Source organism: Muscardinus avellanarius (genome assembly GCF_963383645.1).
Source record: "Muscardinus avellanarius genome assembly, chromosome: 10".
Taxonomy (NCBI): Eukaryota; Metazoa; Chordata; class Mammalia; order Rodentia; family Gliridae; genus Muscardinus; species Muscardinus avellanarius.
Genome location: NC_137796.1, coordinates 13,206,617 through 13,222,055, shown reverse-complemented (window position 1 = coordinate 13,222,055; position 15,439 = coordinate 13,206,617). Strand labels below are relative to the sequence as shown.

Sequence of the window (15,439 nt, the reverse complement as noted above, 5' to 3'; positions counted from 1 at the left end):
ATTTAGTCCATAGTTGGCTGGCTTCAAGGCAACAACATCATGGCAGCCACAGGACAAGGCAGAGGAAAGCTGCTCAACTCATGACAGCTGAAAGGAGAGAGAGAGAAAGGAGGAGGGAGGGACCAGTGACATAGTCCCCAAGGCAACACCCTGGGCCTTTATTCTCCAGCCTTGCTCCCCCTGCCTATTGTTCCCAGCCAGTAAATCCATTCCAATCACTAATCCATCAATGGATTTATCTACAGAAGAGATTAGAGCCCTGATTCAACTATTTCACCTTTAAATATTTTTGTATACCTAGCATACAAGCTTTTTCAGGGGACATTTTGTATGCAGACCATAAAAGGTTGGACAAGCCAGCTCTGCTATTGGAACAGGACTTGGGTGCACATACTCTGATGGGAGCTTCAGCTTCTTAGTCCCCTGCCAGGTGCAGTACCAGGTCCTTGTACCTGTACTCAACTCCTCGAGGAATGAAGGAGGAAGGAGATTAAAAAATAAAAAGCTGAGCTAATTATAGTTTCAGCTCTCAAGGGAATTCTGGAGGCTTATTTGCTGAAAAGGTCAGTAAGAGCGATGAGTCTTAATTAAGAGCTAGAGAGGCATGGAAGCTTCTATCACCCCATCACACAGCCCCATCGCCCCATCTTTGGGGCCAAGAACATTTACCACACTCCTGTTCTTCATGAGTGCAGATTGCATCCTTGAAGTCAGAAACCCAGGGGACATGATGTGACAGGACAGGTGTAGTGAGGGTTAGGGGATACGGGAAGAGTCAGGGGCTAGGAGGTGGCAGGGGTGTGTTGAGAGGTCAAAGGCACTCCAGAAAGGGTTTTTACAATAGGTTTTTAAAATTGGAATTGGGGAAGGAAGCTTCTCAGGTAGAGGTTTGAGAGGGTTGCTGGGAGTAAAAGGAAGAAATTAATCTTGACGCCGTGTGTTCCACTTGTTATTTAGCTTATTCGGGTCGCTCAGATGGGGAAGGGGAACAGAGGATGCCCTATACCAACTATTAGTTGGCCTCACCACTATCTAAAACTTCGAAAGGTCAGGTGTTGGATTTCCGAGGCAGGGCTGTAATGTGCCAGCAGTTTTAGAAAGTACGACCCTCTGGGTACAGAGATAGAAAGTGGGTACAGTGCAACCTGGACCTGCTAGCAGGATGTGCCAGGGACCAGGACCAGGTCTCCAGTGACTCATCTAATCTCAGTGGGGGGGCCTCCTCTCCCCACCCAGCTCAGTCAGCAGCATACAGGTCTGACTTTGTATTCCTTCAGAGAATGGCAGGAAACTACAGGGTGCCATCCCCGCTGCCACTTTTGTCTTACCCTGAGTTGACCTTTAATAACATCTGGCCCTCTCTTAATAGCCCAGGAGTCTGCTGTGGGCCAAAACGTCTTAGGACAAGCACGACTGAGCTCCGAGAATTTGGGCAAGCTTACTTCAGAAATAACTCTGGTGACCCCGGAACTCAAGCCTGGAAAGAGCGTGCGTGGGAGCCTGCTGCTCCCCAAAAGCAAGGCGGAGAGCCATGGCTCTGGGTCACAGAAGCAGCATCACCTGCACCAGGCCGAAACGCCACAGGTACACACCAGGGCCCTCTGCACGGGGCTAGGGTCCCGCCCGCTCCTTCGCAGCATCCAGCATCCTCTGCTTCTATGGGTGTCCTCGCCAGGCCGGCCTGATGCTATCACTGCGCCGCTTCTTCTGAAATGAGTGTTCACCCAGCTGGTGTCTAGCAGGTGCCTTTTATGTTACAGGTGTTGGCAAAGTGAGGATTTAGAGCCGCACTGGTGAGAGTCTGTGGGAGAGGTGGCCACACTTGCAAATGTTTGTAATAAGATGAGATTAGTGACCAAAGACAGATGTGAAGGCAACTAGGTCAAACCACAGGAGAGGCCCAAAACCAGCCATTCTAGAGCCCCACAACAGCAAATCCCTATGGCTCAACAGAGTACCAAAGGGATATTAAGGATGAAATATCAGGAATATAAGTGGGGTGGTAGCTGCAGGAGGAGTCTTGGGAAGTCATAAAAAAGTCACAGTTTGATCAACAGGTTGAGGGACTTAGCAATCTTGTCAAACCAGCAGATGCTAAAGTCAGAGACGGGCGAGATGAGTAATGAGTCATAAGCGGAAAAGTGAAGTCAAGTGAGTGTAGGCTTTTAAGAATTTGAAGGAAAGGGGGGAAGAGAGTAGCTGTTAGAGGGGCAAGCCCAAAGTCAAGAGAGTCCATTATCAGAAAAGAAGTAGAGGCATACGCAGTTCTACAAAGAAAGAAGTTCCCGGAGAAGTATCAGGTGATAGTCTACCCAAGAGGGAAAGAGATGCCAGGACAAAGGAGGTAAGCACAGTTAAAGGATGAGAGCGGTCACTTCCTCTGAGGTCAGTAAAGGTAAAACCTGATAGACCTAAGGGTGTGAAGAGTAAGATGGAGAGAGGAGGCTGGAGAAGACCTTGTTGATTTGTGGTATGCGCAAGAGGTGGGGTCTTTGCACATAGCAGGAAGGAGGTTGAGGTGGCGGCACATGCTGGCGGGGATGGTAGAGCACCAACATCTCCACTGCGGTGAGCATAGCCAGAAATTCATTGCAAAGAAAAAAATTGCTGAGAATAGTGATGGGCCAACCAAGCCTGGAAACCATCGCTTCAGAGTTGTTAGCTTTTTCTCAGTGGCCCTCAGCAGCCCTCCTTCAGAGGCAGAGAGAGACGTTGTCATCTTTGCAGGGGCGGTGGTGTTAAGGAAATTGAGGGTGACATTAGCACAAAGAGCTCAGCCTTGGTAGAGAAGTAAGGAGCGGATATGAAGTGGAGGTGAATCAGTAAGGGTTAAGTGCATCTTACTACTGTCAGACTGCTGAGGGGCAGTGGGGGAGGAGGTGCTTCCAGGTGGGCTGTTGAGGTGGACAGAGATAGGCGACGCTCCCTGTAGGAGAGGAGGCCTGTGTATTGGATGGATCAGAGTTGTAGGTCTTCACAGGAAGGGAACTGGAGAATTGGATTGGGAATGTGTACAGACTAAAGATTTAGTCCCAATAAGAGAGGAAGACTGAGTGTTAGATGTTAGACTGAGTGGATGGAGCCGAGGTGAAGGTGTTTGTGGGAAAAGAGATCTGCAGGTTGGATACAACATCCCACTGGGCTGAATTTGTGCCAGATTGTGTCTCTGGTCTTTGTTTCAATTTTACATTTTTCAAACACCTTGAAAATTGCAACCATTGACTCGTTTTCTTTTAAACCACCATTCTTTTAACTCTCTATTACAGGATCTAATAAGGTATTCTCTACACAAATGTTTATGGATGTATTAAAATTCCTATATCTGTTACAAATAAGGTGTTCATGGTGAGGTGTTTTCTTTGATTTGGTTCTGGCCAATCTAGGAGAAAAGTGATGCTTTTCTGAATATTTTAAAGGCAGCAGAAAGTCTCCATTCTAACTCAAACCCCCTTTCAATAAATAGGAACCATAAAGGTCAGAGTAGAAAACAGAGCTCACACACCCCCCCAAAGTATCCACCTGCATTGCTCCAGTGTGACAGTATCAAACAGGACAACGGAGACCCCAACAGAAGGGCTGGCCCAGAGACATGGCTGCTTGGTGTTCTCAAGGCTCTCATAAAGTGTGGGTCGTCCAACAACTGAATTTCATTCATGTCACAAGTAGAAAGAAGTGTGTAATATGTTAGTTAAGAAGACATGGCCTAGAATTTAAGGTCCTCCAGGAGAGCTCCAGTTAAAAATCCTGATCTTTTGAATGAATAATATTTCATCCAACATCCTTGCTTCCCAGTTCCACGGCTTCCTCAGCTACTTACCACCACGGTCTTTCCCTGGACATTGCTCACCACCACACATCAACTCCAAGATCCCTGCATTGCACATCCTACTCTCCCACAACCTTCTTCCAATCAACTTTGCAGATGTTTTATGATGGCAAGTGACCAGCCCATGGAGACCTCCAAACCACATCCTCCTTCTCTGTCACCACCTTACTGACCTTCTCCCTGCAGTTGGATTCCTGGCCCACCACTCTTGGCACTAGCTGTGCCTTCCGCTTCACCACACTCTCTATGAAAAACCTTCCTTTCTACATTGCCATTCCCCACCCCTATCAGTGTCCTTTATCTCCTTACCTGGTTAGCTCCCCCATCCCCCGGCAGTTATCACTACCTAAAATATTCTACTGATGATGATGATGATGATGATGATGATGATGATGTGTGTGTGTGTGTGTGTGTGTGTTGAAATGCTCACCTTGTGTCTCTCCTGTGAGAATGTAAGGGCCACACAGCAACACCTTTGCCATTCTGGCTTGTCACGGGACCCCTAGGAGGGCCTGCATGATGGGTGCTCAATAAATATCTGTTGAACGGGGAATGGTGGTACACGCCTCTAATCCCAGTACTTGGGAGGCTCAGACAAAAGGATTACTGGTTCAAGGCCAGTCTCAGAAACTTTGAAAGACCCTCAACAACTTTGCAAGACTAGCTCAGAGGTAGAGCCACCCTGGGTTCAATCCCCAGTATCAATGAATAGGTAAGTAGATAGATGGATAGATTGGTATAGATAGATCTGTTGAATGAATGAACAAAGGGTCCAGCTCAGGCCATAACACAAAGAACCTCCTACAGTATTCCCACTTGAAGCTTCCCGCTGTTCTTTAAGGAGGATAGGAATCTTCAATTATACAGTGCAATGCTCACTTTACAGCTGAGGAGCCTGGAGAGGTTATGATTGTCTTGAGGTCACATGGCTTGTAGGTGTAGGAGTTGCTCAGGCATACAGCTGGATTTTGACTCTTGGTCCTTCTCCCACTCCACAGATTCCGTCCAGCCCCCTCCTAATGGGGCCCACCCAGCGCCGGCTCAGTGTGAGCGCCAGCATAGGAGGGGAGACCGGGCTCCTGAGCTGTGTCCTCCCAGATGAGCTCCTCGTGCAGATCCTGGCCGAGCGGATACAGGTGTGTCCACGCCCACCTGCCCTCATCCATGTCCCCGTGCTATGAGCAGAGATTTGGGGCTACCAGCCACCTGCAGCAGCTCAGAAGCCAGGAGTCCTGAGGAGGAAATATGAGTTTCTTCAGCCTCTTCCTATTGTCTGATATTTGACTTTTTGACAGCTCTTCTCAGTCCCTGACCCTAGCCAACTCCCCTGAAGCCATTTCCCTTCAAAATCAACCAGAGAGCATAAAAGTACATATTCAGAGAAATGTCATGTGTTAAATTTATTACAAGAAACCCTCGTCACATGAAGTTATTAAACATTAGAATTTGGAGCTATGTTAATTTCTATAAAAATGTTTTCAACGTGTTATTAAGTAAAAAAAAGTAGCTAATAAGATAGTATTGAAAGCAAAATTACATTTTTGTATAAGTATTTATAAATGTGTTTCACACATAATAAATACTCTTAATGTACATGTTAATTGTGGTTATCTCTGGGTAGCAGGATTATAGAGTTTTAGTCTTTTACATTTCTGAATAATTTTACAACGACATATTGCTTTTAAAGTCCAAAAAATCAATACTGTTTCCATTTTTAATTTTTCTTCATAATTGTCCTGCAGCTGAAGAAAGCAAGATTAGCAGAACCTGGGTTATCACTGAAGCTTATTTGGTGCTTGTGTTTACAGACACAAAACTAAATTTATCATCAGCTCCTGAGGTTGTGTGTTTTCTTTGATTTTTCAAACTGAGGCATTGTATTAGTTGCACACAGCAAAATTAAACTTAAGGTTCCCAGATAGGAATGGGAATAGGAGGAATGTAATCACCAGACATGGTTTCTGTTAAGATTTGGACTGCAACTGCATCAGATGTACGGTCACTCTCAACCGATTTGAGCAAGGTATTCTAATAAGTGCACAGGTGTTTCATGCAGGCAGATTAGAGGTTAGAAATGTGGCAGAGGCCAAACCAAGCCAGTGGTTCCCTTCTACTCAAAGAGCTGGTCTTTGACAAAACAGGGAGCTTACACAGTTTCCTCCACTGACAAAGCCTTACTACAAAGAAAAATGTCTGTTGAACTAAATAATGTGTTTAGTGATAGAATTAATTTACATTCTGACCCAAGCTTCTAGTCTCACCAAACACATAACGATCAACTCCTAGTCAGCACTGGCCAGTCAGTGGGTCACACTCGGAGTCCCATGCTGCAGTGTGACAGAGGCTGTTCTTCAAAGGTTAATAGTGCCAAAATCATTGCACCCCAAACATGAGACCCCAGGGAAAATGAATGACACATCTGCTGCTATCGGTGCATGGGGACCTCTTTCCTTTGCATCTTATTGCCTGTTCCAGACAACATTCTCACTGCTATAATTCAAAACAACTAATCACACAACTTAGTAAAAGGCAGATTTATTTGCTCACAGTTTTTCTGGAGATTCTAGAGTTCAGTCTATGTCAGGCCAGTCCTGTGGAGTTCAGAAGGAAGGAGAGGGCAAGGCTCTGCTCTTACATCTGGAGGCCAGAAACAAGAGAGCAAACAAAGCAAGGAGATTCAGAGACAGTCCCCAAGGACACACCCCCAGGGACCCAGCTTCTCCGGCCACACCCCACCTGCCTAGGCTACCACCCAGTGAATCCACCACAATAGTTTTATCCACAGATAGGCTTACAATCCTTTTAGCTTAATTACATCAACTCTGAACATTAATACATGAGCTCTCCAGGGGACATTCTATCTCTAAACATAACATTGTCGTACCTCATGGATGCTCCCAGACCCATACATTAGCATTGGGTTTTTTCCTTTATTCTACGAAGCCAGAATAAATCCTTTGCCTTACAATCATGTGTCATGATGATGACTTTGAGGCTGATTAGATATTTTTATGCTTCTCTTTCATTTTGTGACAGCCCCTTGGATTTAGCAAGCAGAGAATGTTTTCAGGGCGCCCAGGGAATCTTCAGAACCCATTCAGACCCAACAGACATCTTTCTTTATGGAGAGGGGATAATCCCAAGGCTGTAGTAAATGTTTTGCACTCCCTCTGTTTTCAGCTGAGTGACTGTTACCGAGGAGTGGTGTTCGATGGCCTGGAAACACTCTTTGCTCGGAGCGCACCCGCTGCCCTCCTCTGCGTGCTGAGGGCGCTCGGCAGCCGGGAGCACATCTATGTTCTCAACATGGCCCAAGAGTATGTGGCCATGAAGGCCCAGGAGAAGGCCAAAAAGGAGCAAGAAGGCAAGATCCCCGGCCCCCTGGGCCGCCCTTCCCAGGCCCCAACAGGCCCTTTCCTCTGATGTTTTCCCCTGGTGTTATAATCCACTGGGCCTAAAATGAGGTTTTTATACTTGCTGTCTCACTGATGCCACACCGCCACCCTCCACAGCAGGCACGCTCCTCTTTCCCTCAGTATGAGCCCTCACCCCCGTCGCCTCCTGATTACAACACACCATGAGGCCATCTTGGTTCAGGTTACGAATTTCTCACTCATTTCCTTTAAACCAACTGTGTGTTTCTGGTAAAACCAGAGAGGCAGGGAAATTTTTACAAAACAACCTCTACGTTATAGGCTTCCATGTGCCCAATGCTATGCAAGACATTTTGCATATTTGGGACCATTTAATCCTCCACAGTAACCCTGTGGAGATGACTGTCCCCTCTGTGCAGGTGGGGAGAATGAGGCCCAGAGATGGCAGAAGTCTTGTCAGGATCCTGCATGTTGCATATTAGTAGGAGAAAAAGGTCTGTGTAACTCCAAGACCTTTGCTTTTACATCAATCTTTATGCCAAAGAGGGGATCATTTGAAAGATTTGATTGAAAAATAAATGAGAGAGAGAGGAGAGAGAGAGAGAGAGAAAGATCCAGCAAAGCTGGGTCCCTGGGGGGCTTTGCGACAGCTGGCACACTGTTCCTAGGAGTTAAAGCCCAGTGCCTGAGAAGCCTTCTCTCCTGCCTCACTACTGTCTTACACTAGGCTTACCTCTCCGCTCTGGTACAATCTATACAAATCATAATGTTTTCCTGGTTAAGGTAATGTTTACAGACACTGAGCTGTCTTCATTCTGGAACAGAGCTCAAAGTCAGCTTCCTCATATTCTCAGCAGAGAAATAATTAGAACAACAATCAGGAAACCCTCAGCAGTTATTTCAGCCTCCAGCTTCCTAGTGCCCTGGAAAGCTTATTTCTCCTTAATGATCACTTCCTAGTGCCCTGGAAAGCTTATTTCTCCTTAATGATCACTTTTCATATTCTCGGTTATTTTTGGATTGAAGTTTCTCCTGGTGAAATTGTGGGCTCCTTTTCCTTAAGTTGTCTACATTTGAAAAAATCTTAAGGCAGCCTACAATAACAATATTATATTTAAATCTATTAAAGTCTAATGTTTATTGAACATTTGTGAATGCACTGGGCACTAGACTAGCTTGTTTAATCCCCACAGCCTTGAGAAAGAGGAATTATTTTTTAATATATTGTTATCCCTTGATAAATGGAGCAAAAAGAACTGAACTACAGGTCTTTCTGAACTGAGTCCACGGAGATGCTGTGCTAGGGAAGTGTGACGGTGAGACCCGTGTCTTTGTCATGAGCCACACAGCCGGGCCTGGGGCCATAGAGGACGTACGGCGATTCCCTTTGACTTGATCACTCTGTCACCCAGCACTAAGGGGGCCCACACGCATGGCGGGTAAAGTCAATGGGTAGTTGCCCACGGCCTTTTCCTACCTACTGTGATCCCATTCAGGTTGCTCTGACAAAACACCATAGAATGGGTAGCTTGTTTTTTACAGTTCAGGAGTCCAGGCAGCCCAAGTTCAGTATCTAGCGAAGGCCGTCTTCTGGTCATAGAAGGTGTCTTCTGGCTGAGTCCTCACAGGGCAGGAGGGCTAAACAAGCCCACTTGGGCCTCTTTTATAGGGACATGAATCCATTTTATTAGGGCTCAACCCTCACAACCTAGTTAACCTCCTAAAGACCCCACCTCTTATCTCAGCATGGTGCCAGATACTTGTAATCATAGTATTTGGGAGGCTGAGATAGGAGGATCAGAGGTTCAAGACCAGCCTCAGCAACTTAGCAAGGCCCTCAAAACTTAGTGAGACCCTTTTACAAAATTAAAAAAAAAATAGGGCTGGGGATATAGCTGGGAAGTAGGGTTCAATCCCCAGTACCACAAAAAAAGTAGACCCTGCCTCTTGGTGCTATTGTAATGGGGACTGGATTTCCACATAAGAATTTGAGGGAACAAGAATATCAGCCATAGCAACCCCGAACTCAGGAAATGGAGACAACACAGGTTTACCTTATAGTTCAAGGATCCACGGTCCTAAAATCCAGGTGTTGGAAGGATTATGTTCCTTTGGAGGCTGGGGGAGGGGAGACTCCTTTTCTCTGCCTTTTTGGGGACACCTGCATTCCTTAGTTCATGGTCCCTGACCTCTGCCTCCACTGTCACATCTCCCTGTTTCTGCCGTCATCTCACCTTCTCTGACTATGACTCTCCTGCCTGCCTCTTATGAGAACCCTTTCAATTAGATTGAACCCACCTAGACAAACCAAAAGCATCTCCCAGCTCAAAAGTCTTTAATCACATCTGCAAAATACCTTCTGCTGTGGAAGGCAGGTTCCAGGGATTGAGCATCTGTAGCGTCCACTATTTGACCAACCACAGATGGAAGCTAAATTCAGCACCATGGCAATGAGGGCATCCCGGTGGGGATTGGGAATGCCAGCCACAGCACCTGCAGCCAGTCACCATCACTGTAGACTGGGCAAGGACTTGACCTGTCCCCCCCCCCCTCTGGTCCCCCCACAGAACACAAACGCAGAGAAGCTCTCGAGAAAGAGAAGGAGCGTCTCCAAAATATGAATGAGGAAGAATATGACGCCTTGACAGAAGAGGAGAAAATCATATTCAACCGAGAGGTCCAGCAGGCACTCCGGGAGAGGAAGAAGAGGTAGGAACCAAGGAGTAGCCGGAGCAGAAGCTGTTCCCCAGGCGGAACTCAGGGGGGACCAGGATGTGGTGCATCCTCGGTTCCGGGTCATCTTCCGGGAAGGCAGAAGACCCTGGGGGAGACCTGCAGCTCCTGTGCTGCCCCGTGGTCTCCGCTGGCTCCCTTGGCAATACATGCTGGGTGGGGCTTGTCAGCTCATGCCTAGGTGTTCACAGCTGGTTGTTGATCCAGGACTCTCAACATGAGTAGAGCTGCTCTCTAGAACTCAGTCATTTCTTCCCCTCCCAAGCACCATCTTAGCCTGCCTCTACCACATAATCCCCAGCCTGGGCAGTTCCCAAGAACCCAGGAAGACTCACGGCCGGTCAGCTCAGCTACCTTCTTGCCCCTTCCAGGAATCACATGGGAATAACTAGATCCCCAGACCACCTGAAGCCCAGGAGATTCAGGGTTACTAGCACGGGCCATCTCAGAGATACAGGTGGGCAGTGGGACATATATGTCCTTTCTGCCCTCAGATCTTCCAACACTGCAGGTCCAGGAGGCTCTGCCACCTCCAGGCTCCTCAAACATGCTTTCATGTCCCCTCTTCCGCTAAAGCATACCCCCTCCTTTCTCCAGCATAGTCCATTGTAGAAATGTCCGGTCCTCCAGAGCCATGACAAGCCTAGCCTTGGGATTCCAAAGGAAACTCTCTCACCAAGGCTGCTGCCTGCAGATCATCATCTCTTGGTGGACTTAGGCTGAAAAACACACAAGCAGGTGTTATTTACACACACACACACACACACACACACACACACCACAAAGGATGATGAGTTAGCTTCAGCAGAGAGCCATGGTAACCAGGAGCAACAAGAGATTCCTAGAAATGAGAAAAGAAGAATTTGATACATTCAGAAATGCCACCCCTCCCTCCTTTGTCTACATGAGATGCCTTCTTTGCCGTTAGCATGAAGGAAGGCACACAGCACTGCTAGACATACAGAACACGCAACAGAGAGAGAGAGAGAGAGAGAGAGAGAGAGAGAGAGAGAGAGAGAGAGAGAGAGAGAGGAGAAGAATGTGGCTTTCAGACCCAGTGTCTTGGCTCCAGGCCAGACAACGTGGAAACTGCTATCAAAACACCATTTCTTATTGTCTGAATGTCAAGTGTGATCTGATAGGAGGCTGGGCCACTTCTGTACTAACACCAGAACAAGCTTGAAAGTGTTTTCTCTTTTCTTTTTTTTTTTTCTCTTTTTTTTTTTTTTTTGTATTGGGGATTGAACCCAGGGGTGTTCTACCTCTGAGCTATACCCTCTTTGTTTTTTATTTTGAAACAGGGTCTCACTAAGTTGCTACGGCTGGCCTCAGACCTACAATCCCCCTGTCTCAGCCTCCCAAGTACTGGAATTACAGATGTGTGTTGCAGAGCCTTGAAAGCCGTTTTTCAAAGACCAAGCTTGTCAGGCATGGTGGCGCTCACCTGTATTCCTAGCTGCTCAAGAGCAGCAGCAGGAGGATTGCATATTGGATACCAGCCTGGGCAACTTAGCAAGACCCTGTGTTTTTAAAAAATCAGGTTTGTTGCCGGGCGTGGTGGCACACGCTTGTAATCCCTGCGCTTGGGAGGCTGAGACAGGAGGATCGCGCAGGTTCGAAGCCAGCCTCAACTACTTAGTGAGGCTCTCAGCAACTTAGTGAGACCCTGTTTCCAAATAAAATATAAAATGGGTCTGGGAGCATAGGCTAGAGGTAGAAAGCCTCTGGGTTCCACCCCCAGTACCACCAAAAAAAAAAAAAAAAAATCAGGTTTATTTTTAGCCCTTGCCTTACTCTCCTATGAAAGGAGATTGGAGTACAAATATGGATTAAAGCCAGGTGTGGTGGCACACACCTGTAATCCCAGTACTTGGGAGGCTGAAACAGGAGGATCCCAGGTTCACAGCCAGCCTCAGCTACTTAGTGAGGCCCTCCGCAACTTAGTGAGACTCCGTTTTAAAATAAAGAATAGAGGTTGGGGTGTAGATCGGAGGTAGAATGTCCCTGGTTTCAATCCCCAGTACTTAAAAAAAAAATTCCTAAAGGAAATATGGATTAATGAAAAATTTCTCCTGTTTGCGTTTATTTAATCAGAGGTTTGCTGAATGAGTCCTGCGATGCGAGCCTTTCTCTCCCGCCCTCCTGTCCTTTCCTTCTTCCCATCTGTCCAGCTTCCTTTTGCTCATGAGTTTCCTGCCTAAGAAAGCTCTGCCCAGGGTCCCTCCTCCCGGCGATCCCGGGCGGTCGAGCACGGGCCCGGGCAGAAGGCCCTGACCTGTTTCTTCTGCCTGGTTCCGTGAAGGGAGCTGGAGAGGCTGGCCAAGGAGATGCAGGAGAAGAGGCTGCAGCAGGAGCTCGAGCGGCAAAAGGAAGAAGACGAGCTGAAGCGAAAGCTCAAGAAGCCCAAGCAGGGCCCGGGGAAGGAGGAGCCCGCCCTGAAGAAACCGCAAGCGCCAAACAAGCAGGTAGGCCCGCCTGCTCCTCACCCCCGCCAGGCGACCCAGCGCACTTCCCCTCTATCTGTCGAAAGCTACCTGCAGAGAGTGGCCACCAGCCTACCCAGAAAGCACATCCGGGTACTGTGGGGCAGACAGCAGGGGACCAGGCCCAGCATCACTGGACACTGGTGTAATCCAAGCTCTCAACTTCTGCTTTGCCTTATTGTAGCCTTTTGGCATCCTGCCCACCCTCCAAGGGTCTGAGAGAGGAAGCCCATCTACCACCCAGCTCTATTTTATTTGTTAGTTTGAAACTGGGTCTCACTAGCCTGCCAAGGCTGTCTTCACACCTGCAGTCCTCCTGTCTCAGCCTCCCAAATGCTGGGATTACAAGTGTGCACCACCATGCCTGGCCCAAACTTGCTTTTAAAAGACAGGGCTTCAGTCACTATTTAAAAAAAAAAAAAAAAAAAAGACTCTTTGGAACACAGTTAACCACAAATTATACCCTCTGACCTCGTTATCAGAGTCCCCTGCTGGAATCTGTTGGAATTTGTAAGTGAAAGCATGTGGGTTTTATTTTCCTCAGCTCAAGTGATTACGACCCAAGCATCCCCACCAAGTCCCCACTATCTGTGATCCTCCTATCTCAGCCTCCCAAGTACTGGGATTACGGACACGTGCCATTACGCCCAAGTAAGAAATATTTTTTAAAAACCTGGGCTGTAGCCAGATTTTAAATTCCCACTTGTTCCAAATAAAACTTTTCATGCACAAAATCACTGTAATTTTAAGAACGTTAAGCTAATAGAAAGAACCCTGCCGGGCATGGTGGTACACGCTTGTAATCTCCGCTCTTGGGAGGTGGAGACAGGAGGATTACGCTGGTTCGAAGTCAGCCTCACTAGCTTAAGAGACCCTGTTTACAAATAAAAATATAAACTAGGTCTGGGAGTGTAGCCCAGAGGTAGAAGGATTTCTAGGAACCCCAGTACTACAGAAAGAAAGAAAGAAAGAAAGAAAGAAAGAAAGAAAGAAAGAAAGAAAGAAAGAAAGAGAAAGAAACCCTTACTCTGTGGCAGGCACTATTCCAAGCTTTTTTTTTTTTTAATTTATTCACACACTTTATCTTCAGCATTCCTTTGGGGGCAGTTATTAATATTACTGTCCTCATTACTTTCTCCAAATGCCCAATGCCAGATCCTCACCAGATCCCCAAGACAGAGGAGCCAGGGGCGGGGCCTTTAGATGGAAACCCAAAGTGTCTGTCAAGCTCACCCAGAGTATGCCGAGTTGTGTCCCCAGCGCCTCTGGCTGTTCTGTATGCAGTTAGCCCACCCTTGATACACTGGCGTAAGCACAGCTTGTGTGTGTTTTGCCTTTCAGGTTTTTACTTCCAACAAACTAGATATCAAGATAGAATCACTAGAAAGGAAAGTTTCTGTCAGGGACCAACCCATTCCTGAGAAGGAAGAACCAAGCAAGAAAAAAAAACCCGTGGCCGACGCCAACATGGTTGGGTTTCCTCTCGGCCAAGGCCAAGAACAAGAGGAGAGCGAGGGGGACCTCCCGACCGCCGCGGAGAAGCAGCTGGCCCAGAGGTTCAAGGCCTACGAGCTGACTCTGAAGGACGTCCAGAACACCCTCATCTACTGGGACCGCAAGCAAGGCGTGCAGATGCCGCACGCGGGGACGGAGGAGCTGTCCCACGAGCCCGACGACCAGCGCCAGGTGCCCTCGGGCGGCCGTCGGGGCCGCAAGGACCGCGAGAGGGAGCGGCTGGAGAAGGAGCGGGCCGAGAAGGAGCGCCTGGAGAGGGAGAAGGCCGAGCGCGAGCGGCTGGAGAAGCTGCGGGCCCTGGAGGAGCGCAGCGACGGCGAGGGCGACGGCGAGGGCGAGGAGGAGCACGAGGGCAAGAAGGACCTGGGGGTGCCCTTCATCAGCATCCAGACCCCGGACCTGGAGGGCACGAGCTGGAAGCAGGCCCTGGAGAACGAGAGGCTTCCCAGAGTGGACCAGGTGCGCGCTGCGCGGGCGGGAGGTCACCAGAAAGCTGCTGCGGTGCTCATCATCGTAAAAAGGCCCCCCCTCCTCCTCCTCCTCCTCCTCCTCCTCCTCTTCCTCCTCCTCCTCCTCCTCCTCCTCCTCCTCTTCCTCCTCTTCCTCCTCTTCCTCCTCCTCCTCCTCTTCCTCCTCCTCTTCCTCCTCCTCCTCCTCTTCCTCCTCCTCCTCTTCCTCCTCCTCCTTTCTTTCTGTCTCTCTCTGTCTCTCTCTGTCTCTCTCTCTCTCTCTCTTTCTCTCTCTCTCTCTCTCTCTCTCTCTCTCTCTCTCCCTCTCTCTCTCTCTCTGTACTGGGGAATTATTTAACGTGTATTATTTACTCTTGGTATTACAATTAATATTTGTGGTACTGGAGATTGAACCCAGGGGCATTCTACCACTGAGCTACATCCCCAGCCCCGCCCCCCTTTTTTTACAGTGAAACTCGGTTTTTTTTTTTTTTAATTTTATTGGTGCATTACTGTCATGCATCTTAAGGGTACAAGACAGCCGAGGCGTTCATGCACACATCACTCATTTAGCCCTTCCCCAGTCCCCCCCCCCATTCCCTGCTCATGTTGGGCTTAGTGATTGACTTTGATGTTGTGAATGTACACCAGGTACGTTAGGGAGTTTCCCTCTCCCATCCCCCTCAGTTGGGTCGCCTTATTTGCTCGTCTGTTTTCTCCTTCGTCCTCTAGAGTTCCTCCTATGACCCATGTTCTCCCTAGCTTCCGCATATTAGGGAGAGCATCCAACTTTTTACATTTTGTGACTGACTAATCTCACTAAGCATAATGTTCTCCACTTCCATCCTTTTCCCTGCAAATGACATCATTTTGTTTTTCTTTGTGGCTGAGTAAAATTCCATTGTGTACATATCACAGCTTTGTAATCCATTCATCTGTTGATGGACGTCTTGGCTGGTTCCATCACTTGGCAGTTGTGAATCGTGCGGCTATGAATGTAGATACGCATGCATTAGTTTGGTGGTTTGGTTTCCACTCTTTTGGGTGGAAAACACCAAT

General features: G+C 47.9%; 1 protein-coding gene across 1 annotated transcript in view; it reads left to right on the top strand.

Annotated features, from left to right (window-relative positions):
- Nucleotides 1-15,439, top strand: part of HYDIN (HYDIN axonemal central pair apparatus protein) — a gene marked incomplete at both ends in the record, with an annotated part of 366,181 nt that overhangs the window by 254,666 nt on the left and 96,076 nt on the right. The window contains 6 exons of the mRNA XM_080704134.1: nt 1,370-1,584; nt 4,825-4,962; nt 7,007-7,190; nt 9,768-9,909; nt 12,236-12,398; nt 13,758-14,390. Of these exons, the coding sequence (XP_080560260.1) occupies nt 1,370-1,584; nt 4,825-4,962; nt 7,007-7,190; nt 9,768-9,909; nt 12,236-12,398; nt 13,758-14,390 (1,475 nt within the window). The remainder of the gene's footprint in view (nt 1-1,369; nt 1,585-4,824; nt 4,963-7,006; nt 7,191-9,767; nt 9,910-12,235; nt 12,399-13,757; nt 14,391-15,439) is intronic.